The 12,711-nt window shown below is 39.6% G+C and overlaps 1 protein-coding gene across 4 annotated transcripts in view; it reads left to right on the top strand.

Moving 5' to 3' along the window:
* Nucleotides 1–3,969, top strand: part of CPNE8 (copine 8) — a 75,048-nt gene extending 71,079 nt beyond the window's left edge. The window contains exons 20-21 of one of the 4 annotated variants that reach the window (XM_088141627.1): nucleotides 1,013–1,086; nucleotides 1,609–3,969. In XM_088141627.1, the coding sequence (XP_087997753.1) occupies nucleotides 1,013–1,086; nucleotides 1,609–1,797 (263 nt within the window). In that variant the 3' untranslated portion in view covers nucleotides 1,798–3,969. The remainder of the gene's footprint in view (nucleotides 1–1,012; nucleotides 1,087–1,608) is intronic. The other 3 variants (XM_088141628.1, XM_088141629.1, XM_088141630.1) reach the window with 3 other exon arrangements.
* The last annotated feature ends 8,742 nt before the right edge of the window (nucleotides 3,970–12,711 follow it).

Below are 12,711 nucleotides of genomic sequence, written 5' to 3' on the forward strand. Positions count from 1 at the left end.
AACAGTCACTCATGCCCTTGTTGTCTCCCAGATAGACTACTGCAATGCGCTCTACGTGGGGCTACCCTTGAAGAGTATCCAGAAGCTTCAGCTGGTCCAGAATGCGGCCGCGTGAGCAATTTTTGGGGCCCGAAGAAGGACCCATATAACACCTTTGCTCCGTGAGCTGCATTGGGTGCCAGTTTGCTTCCGGGTCCAATTCAAGGTGTTGGTTATCACTTTTAAAGCCCTACATCGCATGGGGTCAGGTTACCTGAAGGACCGCCTCGCCCCCACGATTTCAACCCGTCCCACCCGATCTCACAGAGAGGGCATGTTCCGGATCCCCGCGGTAAAAGAACTTCGATTAGTGGGGTCCAGAAGGCGGGCCTTCTCTGCTGTAGCCCCCGCCCTTTGGAACATCTTGCCCCTGGAGGTGAGACAGGCCCCCTCACTCCAGGCCTTTCGGAGGGATTTGAAGACCTGGCTCTGCCATCTGGCCTGGGGCGGGGAGGGAGGATATCAGAAATGGGGTTGGCTGGCCCCTTAGCAGCCTGGTGTGGCCTCTACCAGCCTCTTGGATTTTTTAGCCTTTTTATCTTTGTAAGTTTGGTTTTTATAACTTTTAATTATGTATTTCTGATTTTAGTTTGTTGTAAGCCGCCCAGAGTCCCCCATTGTGGACAAGTCTATTAAATAAAATAAAATAAATATGAACCCAGCCAGTTGTGGTTTATATAGTAAATCATGATTAAACAAATTGGGTTAAGCAGAATGTGAATAAAACCAGTATGTAAAATGAGAATATCATTTCTTGTTATTATGTCTTGTTCTTTAACCTTGTAATTGTGCAGGAAAGATAGTGTTTTTCAGTAGTTCACAATCAACTGCTTACTGATAGTTTCATCAAATACTGTGACTTATGTCTAAGCTGTATTATATAGATTATTATAAAAGAAAACCACACTTTTCATATCAGTTTGGCCGCATTAATTTCAGACAGCAAAGTAATGGGCGTGTTTTATCTTTTAAGCCATGGAAGAACTGGATGGTGATGAAGTAAGGGTTTCATCAAGAGGAGTTTACGCAGAAAGGGATATAGTACAGGTGAGACAAAAATATTGATTGATTGACTGATTGATTGATTTAAAAGATTTCTATAGCTGCCCATCTTACGCAACATCACCCTGGGTGTCTCACAACGGACAGTAAAAACAATAAAAGCAGTAAAAAAAAAAAAATAGAAACCAACACAGAAACTCCCAGCACCACCAACCACAACACATCTCTACACATCCACAAAGAACTTTATTGGGCTCCATAATCAGGGGCATGATAAGTGGAGAAACAAGCCCAGGTTATTTTATGATAAAACTTGAAATCTGTGGCCCACATTATTTTGCTGCTGGTGGTGTTTTTGTGTGTGTATTTGATCAGATCTTTGGTGAGGAGTAATTTAGAAAAATTGTCGTTTAAATATATTATGACTGAGGTTTTGATTTTTTGGGTTTCTTTTCGTGCTGCCTTTTTCCTGCATTTGTCTAAAAGTGTTTTATTTCCTGCTTTTGATTTCATTCTATGTGATACCACAATAGCAATGCTAAACCTTTTCTCCCTGTTTCATTTCAGTTTGTACCATTTCGGGATTACATTGACAGAACTGGAAACCACATACTAAGTATGGCCCGACTTGCAAGAGATGTCTTAGCTGAGATCCCAGACCAGTTCCTTTCCTATATGAGGGTCAGAGGAATCAAGCCATCTCCTGCACCACCTCCCTACACACCACCTATTCACGTGGTGCAGACTCAGATATGAGCACTTCAAATACTGAAGGCTTTTCAAAATCATACAGTGCTGCCAAGAAAGAGTTCCAGTTCAGTGATGCACTTTAAGAGCCAGTGAGCTCTTTGTATGCAGTAAGTAGAATCTTCTAGTGGGCTTTGGGGTGGGGGAGAGATTAACTTCATACACCAAAATGTTCAATCTGGTTGCATGCGCAACTGAACAGCTTTTTATTTACAAGAAGCAAAATGGTGAACTTTGTTTCTGAGTGTTACTCTGCTTCTAACAGAAAAGCCGATTATTATTATAATTATTATATTATGTGGGGTTTTTGGAGAAAGCACAAGACCACGGGTTCTATTCAAAAGTCCTTGTCTTTCTGACTTAATATGTATATATAATGTGAATGCAATTCCTCTGTATCACAGTTTACATGTTACTACTTTTGAAATGTAACTAATTTTTTATACTTATTCTTAAACATTTGGAATAGTGTATTGTCTTCTATCTTGCAATAGTAAAAATCCACAAGAGAAGCAATATCTCTTTGAATGATTGTCCAGACAAATGCAAGCTAAGAATAGAAAGTGGGGACAAATACATTCATAGGTCTCAATAATGGAAACACCTCACTCAGATGCTCAGTAAAGTATCAACCTGATATATTCGAGAATAAGCTTCCAAGATGTGAATAATGTAAGAATATGTATTTTTGCAAGATACTTCAGTCCTGAAAGAACTTGTGTTTACATTTTTTAAGATTGATTATGCTGGCATAATAAATGATAACAACAGTATCATGCACTTCTAATAACTTTGGAGCCCTGTGTTTAGCTCATGTAAGGTGTGAAATCTGTAAAGTATCTTGCATTGAATAATAGTACACCTTTGGCATTATATTGCTTTCTACAAGTGAATATCTTACTATGATTGACAGCTGTTATATATATAGATATATATAGATATATATATAGCCAGTTGCTGTGCGGTTTGTCTAGATTGTCTGTTCAAAAGGGGACTGGCTCATTTGAGTTGGCTGAGACACAGTCACATTACCATGGAGGGCACATAAGTGGTGAATCTTATTTAACTTGATTAAAACTGCACAACTGTATTGCTTTGTGCACAACTTTGTGTATAGAACTACACAAATATTTTATGATATGCCTGTTCTTATCCCAATTATCCAATGTTTTTGCATGTACAGTTTTTACAAGAAATTCACATTTTTCTGAGTATTTGTGTCAAAATTTTAAAGTAGAACAAATGGCCTTAAATCTCACAGATATCCTGGAAATGATTGTGAATTGCCTTCAAATGACCTGTTTTCTGTCAAAATTGTAATTGCCTTGTAATGTGTAGCGCTCTTTTTTGGCACATAACCTGTTTGGTACTTTCTTTACTATTATATATGTTATACTGAATAATATTAAATTAAGGTGCATTTTTAAAGCATGAAAGGGATTTCTTCTGGAAAAGCAAATACATATAGCATCAACAGCATTTAATCCTATGTAATAGAGAATTTTCCATTTAAAAATATATTAAAGGTCATTAAAATATCATATTGGAAAGTGCTTCTCTGAATAATATGAGTATTAATCAAATTATTCAGAATAGCTAAATATCATAAATAATAACTTCTTCAAATATTGAAATTGCCAACATAAAGACAATTTGATTTTATTTAGACAGGAATTGTAAAATATTCAGAATTCTGAAACACCATATAACTTCCTTGAATAAACCAGACAGTAAAAACCCTGTTCTAAAAAAAAAAGCAGAAAGTTGCCAAACACTAAGTACTAAACATTTCTCTTATTTACACTAGCAGCTAATGCAGTAACATTTCCTTATTACTCATTCTTCGGAAATTTCCCAAGAGTGTCTTTCGATTCCAAGTTTTTCTGTTTTACAGTTGTGTTACTACTGAAATAAAAAAGGCAATTTCTGAATGTGGGCATTAGAATTTTTTCTCTGATGAGCTTTATTTTAATATAAGCTGAAATCTGCAAAATATCTGATTCAGATATTCCTTACATTTTGAATAGTTGATTATTTCATAAGTTGACCTGATAACTAAGGCTTTCTTGTTTTAAGATGCATATAATTCCATGTGACTTAAGTTCAATTAATCTAAAATAGTGTTTTTCAAAGTTGGCAACTATAAGATGTGCGGACTTCCAACTCCCAGAATTCCCCAGCCAGTATGCATTATCTGTATCATCTGTATACTGTATGCAGTATAGTATGCTGGCTGGGGGGTTCTGGGAGTTGAAGTCCACATATCTTAAAGTTGCCAAGTTTGAAAAACACTGATTTAAAATGTTGTTAATTTATATCACTTCTTGGTCAAATTTTAGATTTGTCATAAGATGCCTTCTCTGATCAGTTGATTATAAGAGATATAACTGGTGAATGAAATGCTCTTTAATTGTCTTTATTTAAAAGACTCCTGGTGGTGAGTGTGTCTGATCCCAAACAGAAAATCCTACCATAGAATTTGAAATGAAAGGGATGACAATCCAAAGTGTAGGCAGGAGTACTAAACAACTAAATCCTTGGTTGGTTCTATGAGCAATCATCCTTATGAGAGTTAGCAATGATTAAAGAAGACTTAGCCATGTACTGTAAGTTTAAGAGATCAAGATGATTATGAACCAAGCTTGGGCAACTTTTTAAAGGGCTTCTCAGGGCTGCAAGGGGATGCTATAATCTGAAGATGCAATACCATCCCAGGATGGGGAGGACAGACAGTTGAAACTTTTAAGGGCTTTTATTCAGATTTGAAGGTCAAAAGTGTAAACAAATGTGTTAAGTTTCATATAAGCATTTATTTGCACCTTTTGGGAACCCAAAAAAGACACTGCCAAAATGTGGGCTTGGCAGTTTGGGGGTGCTTTAGAGTCTGGCAAATGTAGGTGGGATAACAGGTTAACTTCAGGGGCTCAAGTTCAGGCTTGTATGACATTCTATTTGAGAGAATTAAACCAGTGCATTGGAGATCTGTTTAGGCACAGCAATATTTGAATTACCCTGCCTTGGATTATACAGCCCATGGGGCTGCACATCTCTGTCTAGATTGTAAACAATAGATTTTATCAAGGCACTGAAGTCTCCATATGCATCATAATAATGTGTGTTAAGGATGAAATGATCTCAGTCGTTAAACAGGATGTTAAGGGTGTTGCAGCATTTGACCAGGAATGTTCAAATGCAAACAGCCCCATTTGCTTTGACTCTATGAGTGCTGCACCATCTCTTTATTCACGTGCACCAAGGGCTAATAACTGACTTTGGCTGAAGAAATGAGGCATTTATTGATTGATTGCCAACCTGGCTTTCCTGATTGATTGATTGATTGATTGCCTCTTAATTTTTCATCTGAATACTTCTTACATAGGACCTACATAGGAGAGAACTAATTGCCTTGATATTTTGTTCTGCAATTTGTTCTGCAATCTTTTTATACAAAATGAGGGAAAAGTCCACAGTAGTGTGATTTCTCTAGGCAGAAAATTCCAAATATAAGAAGGCAGGATGAAAAAAAGCATTTAAGTGCTAAACAAGGTTCAGAGGCTGCGTACTTGCTTCATTTTTCATTTCATTTTTTGCAGCTTGAAGGCACAGAAATACAGTGGGGCAAAAAAGTATTTAGTCAGCCACCAATTGTGCAAGTTCTCCCACTTAAAAAGATGAGAGAGGCCTGTAATTTTCATCATAGGTATACCTCAACTATGAGAGACAAAATGGGAAAAAAAATCCAGAAAATCACATTGTCTGATTTTTAAAGAATTTATTTGCAAATCATGGTGGAAAATAAGTATTTGGTCAATATCAAAAGTTCATCTCAATACTTTGTTATATATCCTTTGTTGGCAATGACAGAGGTCAAACGTTTTCTGTAAGTCTTCACAAGGTTTTCACACACTGTTGCTGGTATTTTGGCCCATTCCTCCATGCAGATCTCCTCTAGAGCAGTGATGTTTTGGGGCTGTCGCTGGGCAACACGGACTTTCAACTCCCTCCAAAGGTTTTCCATGGGGTTGAGATCCGGAGACTGGCTAGGCCACTCCAGGACCTTGAAATGCTTCTTACGAAGCCACTCCTTCGTTGCCCAGGCAGTGTGTTTGGGATCATTGTCATGCTGAAAGACCCAGCCACGTTTCATCTTCAATGCCCTTGCTGATGGAAGGAGGTGTTCACTCAAAATCTCACGATACATGGCCCCATTCATTCTTTCCTTTACACGGATCAGTCGTCCTGGTCCCTTTGCAGAAAAACAGCCCCAAAGCATGATGTTTCCACCCCCATGCTTCACAGTAGGTATGGTGTTCTTTGGATGCAACTCAGCATTCTCTCTGTCAAGTCCACGATGTTCAACTCTCAGTTCTGAAGCATTCTCACACAACCAGGCTTGGGTCAGTTCCGAAACACTTTGCCTTGAAAGCTGCAAAGGACTCGTACAAAAAAAGCAGTCACTGCAGAGTCGGTAACAACTGAGTGCAGATAAAGAAAAAAAAAAACATGTAGCTTGTAAACAGAACATTGCTAAAACTAACACCTTGGGTAAACCTCCCTCTATTTATCCCCCCTCCCCTTATTGCCTGGCATCGTGACTCCTCTTCACCTGTTATTGACCTCTCTCCTTCCTCCCTGAGCTTCTTCTGGGCTCTTTGGGCCCCAGCTGCCTTGCCGGCAATCAAGCCAGTCTAAATTGCCCATATATGGTTAAGCTGCTTCCCAACTCCCATTACAACCATTAACAGCCACCCCCCCCAAAGTACAAGTGGCAGAAACAAATCCATCCAACTCCCAACAAATGCAATACAATGAAAAACAACAACAGTTGGGTGATGCAGGTTCTGACACTCTCTCCTCCAAACACGACGAGTTGAGTTTAGACCAAAACATTCTACTTTGGTTTCATCTGACCATATGACATTCTCCCAATCCTCTTCTGGATCATCCAAATGCTCTCTAGCAAACTTCAGACGGGCCCGGACATGTACTGGCTTAAGCAGGGGGACACGTCTGGCACTGCAGGATTTGAGTCCCTAGCAGCATAGTGTGTTACTGATGGTAGCCTTTGTTACTTTGGTCCCAGCTCTCTGCAGGTCATTCACTAGGTCCCCCGTGTGGTTCTGGGATTTTTGCTCACCATTCTTGTGATCATTTTGACCCCACGGGGTGAGATCTTGCATGGAGCCCCAGATCGAGGGAGATTATCAGTGGTCTTGTATGTCTTCCATTTTCTAATTATTGCTCCCACAGTTGATTTCTTCACACCAAGCTGCTTGCCTATTACAGATTCAGCCTTCCCAGCCTGGTGCAGGTCTACAATTTTGTTTCTGGTGTCCTTCGACAGCTCTTTGGTCTTGGCCATAGTGGAGTTTGGAGTGTGACTGTTTGAGGTTGTGGACAGGTGTCTTTTATACTGATAACAAGGTCAAACAGGTGCCATTACTACAGATAACGAGTGGAGGACAGAGGAGCCTCTTAAAGAAGTAGTTACAGGTCTGTGAGAGCCAGACATCTTGCTTGTTTGTAGATGACCAAATACTTATTTTCCACCATGATTTGCAAATAAATTCTTTAAAAATCAGACAGTTTTTAAATTTTCTGGATTTTTCCCCCCATTTTGTCTCTCATAGTTGAGGTATACCTATGATGAAAATTACAGGCCTCTCTCATCTTTTTAAGTGGGAGAACTTGCACAATTGGTGGCTGACTAAATACTTTTTTGCCCCACTGTATATTCCATTGAACACAGTAGGACTTAATTTGAAGTAAACCTGCAAAGGTTTGCAAGCTAAGTGGCTTAGATTCTGCTTGATGCTCAAGAGATTTGAGATTGTATCAAGGGCTACTGAGATAAAGTAGCAATGGGACATTGCCACTGGAAACAATAAGAAGTCAGCCACTCAGAATCTTTGGGAGCATTATAATTGGAACACATGGGACACTTGGTGCACAGAACATGGAAGCAAAGAAAATGGCTCCCTTTTAGAAGAGCTGGAGAATGTGATAACTATAGCTTTTTACATCATTCCACACATTTCAGTATGAAATAACACAATGATAGCTTTCAATGTTTCTGATGCCCACGTTTTGGGAAGAGAAGCAGATTTGCATCAAGACTCTTGATTTGGTCTAATTTCTCTTAAGGACTTTCATGGTTCTTTAATCTCATCCAGGTAAGTGAATTGAGTGGTCGTGGGATCCTTTTCAATCCCTATTTCATTTCCATAAGCAGCTTGAGCGAATGTGTCTAAGTGATTTAAGAAGTTTACCTACAAATGTCCGGGTTTGTTTCTGGACAGAGCCCTCTCTTAACTGCCCCAATTCTTAGAGTACACTCACTACTGAATGATGTTCCTAACCACTTTGTCGGCTTTTAAGAAGGCTCAGATACACCTTTTGAAATGGACTTTTAATGGCTGATTTTCTTGGCAGTTTCTGGATTCCTATTAAGTTCTCTGAATTGAGCACGGCTATTGTGTTATAACTTCCTTGACAGGAAACACCAGCATTTTAGATATGTAACTAAACCACCTTAGATAATGTAAGGGAGTGCTGGAAGGATGATGATGCCAGTGAAAGCTAAATGAATATAGTAGGGCTGGGGAGAAGACAAGTTTTGATCAGTGGATCCACAAGGCTTTCCACTATTTCTTTACCAGTAATCCTGCCCCCATCCCACAGATATTCCATGGATGATCACTCACCTATCACACTCAGTCTTTCTTGCTTACTCGTCTTTCTCTTGTACTCTTACTTGCTTGTCTTTATTCCTTGTTTTTCCTCTTTCTCCATTGTCCACTGCATTGCCCTCTCTATCACTCATTCCATTGCCAACATCATTGCTGTCTCTTGCTTATACTGTTTCATGCTCCATCCCTCTCATTCCATTGCTCTGGCTTGTTTGGCTCTCTTGTTGTATCACTAATCTGTCTCTGTTGATCTCTTACTTGCTCACTTTCACTATCTATAAATAGCTTTGGGAGAGCTGTTGACAGGCTGTAATGGGTGGACTCTCCTCTTTCAGTCAGCACTGCTCCACTATACAAGCTGCCTCCAAATCATTTATCTACAGATAGATATATAGATATACAGTACTGTGCAAAAGTTTTAGGCAGGTGTGAAAAATGCTGTAAATTAAGAATGCTTTCAAAAATATATATTGTAATTGTTTATGTTTATCAATTTACAAAATGCAAAGTGAGTGAACAGAAGAAAAATCTAAATCAAATCAATATTTGGTGTGACTACCCTTTGGCTTCAAACCAGTGTCAATTCTTACACTTGCACACTTTGTACACTTGCACAAAGTCAGGGATCTTGTAGGATTAGAGTCAGGTGTATGATTAACCAATTATACCACGCAGGTGCTAATGATCATCAATTTCATATGTAGGTTGAAACACAGTCATTAACTGAAACAGAAACAGCTGTGTAGGAGGCTTAAAACTGAATGAGGAACAGCCAAACTCTGCTACTAAGGTGAGGTTGTGGAAGACAGTTTCATGTTGTAGGTGATACACCATGGCAAGACTATGCATAGCAACAAGACACAAGGTAGTTCTACTGCATCAGCAAGGTCTCTCCCAGGCAAAAATTTCAAAGCAAACTGGGGTTTCAAGATGTGTTGTTCAAGCTCTTTTGAAGAAGCACAAAGAAATGGGCAATATTGAGGACTGTAAATGCGGTGGTCAGCCAAGGTAACAATGCAGTGAATGAAAGACACATCATGCTTACTTCCCTTCAACATCGGAAGATGTCCAGCAGTGCCATCAGCACAGAACTGGCGGAAACCAGTGGGACCTAGGTACACCCATCTACTGTCTTCATGATTAGAAGTGTGGCCAGAAGTGGTCTTCATGGAAGAATTGCGGCCAAAAAGCCATACCTCTGACATGGAAACAAGGCTAAGTGACTCAACTATGCATGAAAACATAGGAACTGGGGTGCAGAAAAATGGCAGCAGGTGCTCTGGACTGATGAGTCCAAATTTGAAATATTTGGCTGTAGCAGGAGGCAGTTTGTTTACCGAAGGGCTGGAGAGCGGTACAAGAATGAGTGTCTACAGGCAACAGTGAAGCATGGTGGAGGTTCCTTGCAAGTTTGGGGCTGCATTTCTGCAAATAGAGTTGCAGATTTGGTCAGGATCAATGGTGTCTTCAATGCTGAGAAATACAGGCAGATATTTATCCATCATGCCATACCATCAGGGAGGCGTGTGATTGGCCCCAAATTTATTCTGTGGCAGGACAATGACCCAAACATACAGCCAATGTTGTTAAGAACTATCTTCAGCGTGAAGAAGAACAAGGAGTCCTGGAAGTGATGGTTTGGCCCCCACAGAGCCCTGATCTCAACATCATCAAGTCTGTCTGGGATTACATGAAGAGACAGAAGGCTTTGAGGCAGCCTACATCCACAGGAGATCTGTGGTTCTCCAAGATGTTTGGAACAACCTACCTGCCGAGTTCCTTCAAAAATTGTGTGCAAGTGTACCTAGAAGAATAGATGCTGTTTTGAAGGCAAAGGGTGGTCACACCAAATATTGATTTGATTTGGGTTTTTCTTCTGTTTGCTCACTCTGCATTTTGTAAATTGATAAACATAAACAGTTACAATATATATTTTTGAAACCATTCTTACTTTACAGCATTGTTTCACGCCTGCCTAAAACTTTTGCACAGTACTGTAGATATTGATAGATGATAGATTGTATAATGCTTGACTGGTATGTTGCATCAGATGCCCAGTGCTTAATAGCTCCTGCTGGCTACAGAGGGATGTCACCAGTGAATAGAGGGGAGGATCATGCCAGCAGCAGCTGAAAGTATCCATTAGGATGGTCACATTAAAGCACCACAAATCATGAATATATCAAGGCTTGTGTTGGGAGAAGATGGAAGGCAACACTTCAATGTCAGTTCAGAAAAAGAGGAAGTGAGGTGGCCTCAGCTAAGGTGCGGGAATAAGATAAAGGCTATAATTTGAAGACGTGTCCTTAAATAACAGCTAGTGAAGCAACTTCCTGCCATTATGGTAGGAAGTTGCTTCACTAGCTGTTGTTTAAGGACATGTCTTCATGTTATAGCCTTTAGCTTACAATTTGTGGAGGAACTCTAAGTGTGCTTCATCAGTCCAGTTTGCTACCTCTCAGGAAGTCCACGTTCTGTCTTCCAGGCTGGGAAGAGCTGTAGAAAGAAGTCATTCAAGTTCTTGTCTCCTCTTCCTTCCTGGCCATTCTTCTTCATGCACAGACTTTGGAAATATGAATGTATCTTGTGTAGGTTTGGGGAAAGCATAATTTGGAAGTGTACACATAAAGATACATGCACACAGATGCTATTTCAGAGCCAACAGGAATTCCACAAATTCTTGTCATTGAAAATATCTGGAGGACATCAGTTACCTCTTAGGGAAAATGATTGTTTTTTAATAGAACATAGTTGCCAGATTTAGTTATTTGTTTAACTATTAGGATCCTGTCTTTTCATTGTTCCAGGCACACAGGGTATACAAATAGGAACAAGAAAGAAGGAGAGGGGAAGGGGAGAGAGGAGAGGAGGAAAACTGAAAAGTTGTGCTGGAGGAGCTGTGTGAAAGGGAGGAGCCACCACTACTTCTAAATGCTACCCAGCAGCATCCACAGGAATTTACCACTTTTGTAGTGAGAGTATGCTACTAGCTGTGCCTTTTGTAGTGTGCATGGAATCTATATTGCAATTCCAGAAGGAACAAAAAATAGAAAAGCAACAGTGCAACACAAAGCACCTATCTTCACACAGCCCTGGAGTCCTGCCCAAAGGGCATAAAACAGGTTTGGGAGTGTCAAAATATGGATAGATGGACAGAAATTCTTCACTTTGAAAATGTATAGGTAACCGTGCAGCCTTCAAGTTTGGTCATTCAGTTTATAAAAGGAAAATTACTTTGACAAAAGTAGAAAACTTAAACTGATTCAGTGATGTGGAAAACCAGTTAAAATGATATCACACAATCCAAATAGGGTAAAGTATTGCAAACACTGTAACACTGGGATCTCCAAAGTTGTGCTGATGGATATCAGTGTATTCATAGATACCTACGTTAGTATCCAATAGATTTCCTGCTCCGAGTTATTGGGTGGGAGGGAGCACACTGGAAAGCTAGAGGAAATTTGCTTCCTGGCAAATGGGTGTTTTGAAACTGTGGCATCCATCTTGTGAGAGTGCATACCCACAAAGTGGTCCAGATTTAACTACCAATCTAAAATATTGGGGACCCCTAATCTGATATTTATGCCTGTCTATTCCATGAGAAACAGTGATCCTGCTAATTTCAGAGAATTATTAAATAATGCATTATTTTTAAATTTGCTTAATTTAGATTCGCCCATGGTCTTAATCCAAGATTTATGAAGTATACCAGAATTATAGGCAACACATTATTGAAAGGCAATGCATATATATTTCCCCAAATATTTTTGCTTGTGCAAAGGAAAATGGAATTCAAGGAAAACTGTCTTAGATTTCCGAGGAAACTCTACACCAGGTAACAAGTGTAAGGCACACTCCCATCTCTGGCAGCAATTTGCTGGGCTTAATGTCATGGCAGATGACACTAGCTGATGAGAAGAAATTCCCCAGCTAGACACAATTTTCAGGAGTTCAGAGAGCTGAGTCACTTTTCCAGTCTGATAGAAAAATAATAAAGCCGCCTCTCCTTTCTTTTTTTAAGGGTTATTTTAAGAACAAGATAAGAAACCTCTTCAGAATCCTAAAAACATAAAAATAGAAAGTCTGTCACTGACAATGGCAATTAATTTATTTGAGAGAAGAGCTTGATGGCTTACAGGACATGGATTAATATTAAAAAACCATTGGCATATTCCTTCAATGTTAATCACAAAAGAAAGGTTCAGCTACCTCCCTTCCCCAACTCCATGAATGC

This window comes from Python bivittatus, unplaced genomic scaffold (assembly GCF_059951505.1).
Source record: "Python bivittatus isolate LINGU-HERP-01145 unplaced genomic scaffold, Pbiv_v1 ctg000330_np1212, whole genome shotgun sequence".
NCBI classification, from domain to species: Eukaryota; Metazoa; Chordata; class Lepidosauria; order Squamata; family Pythonidae; genus Python; species Python bivittatus.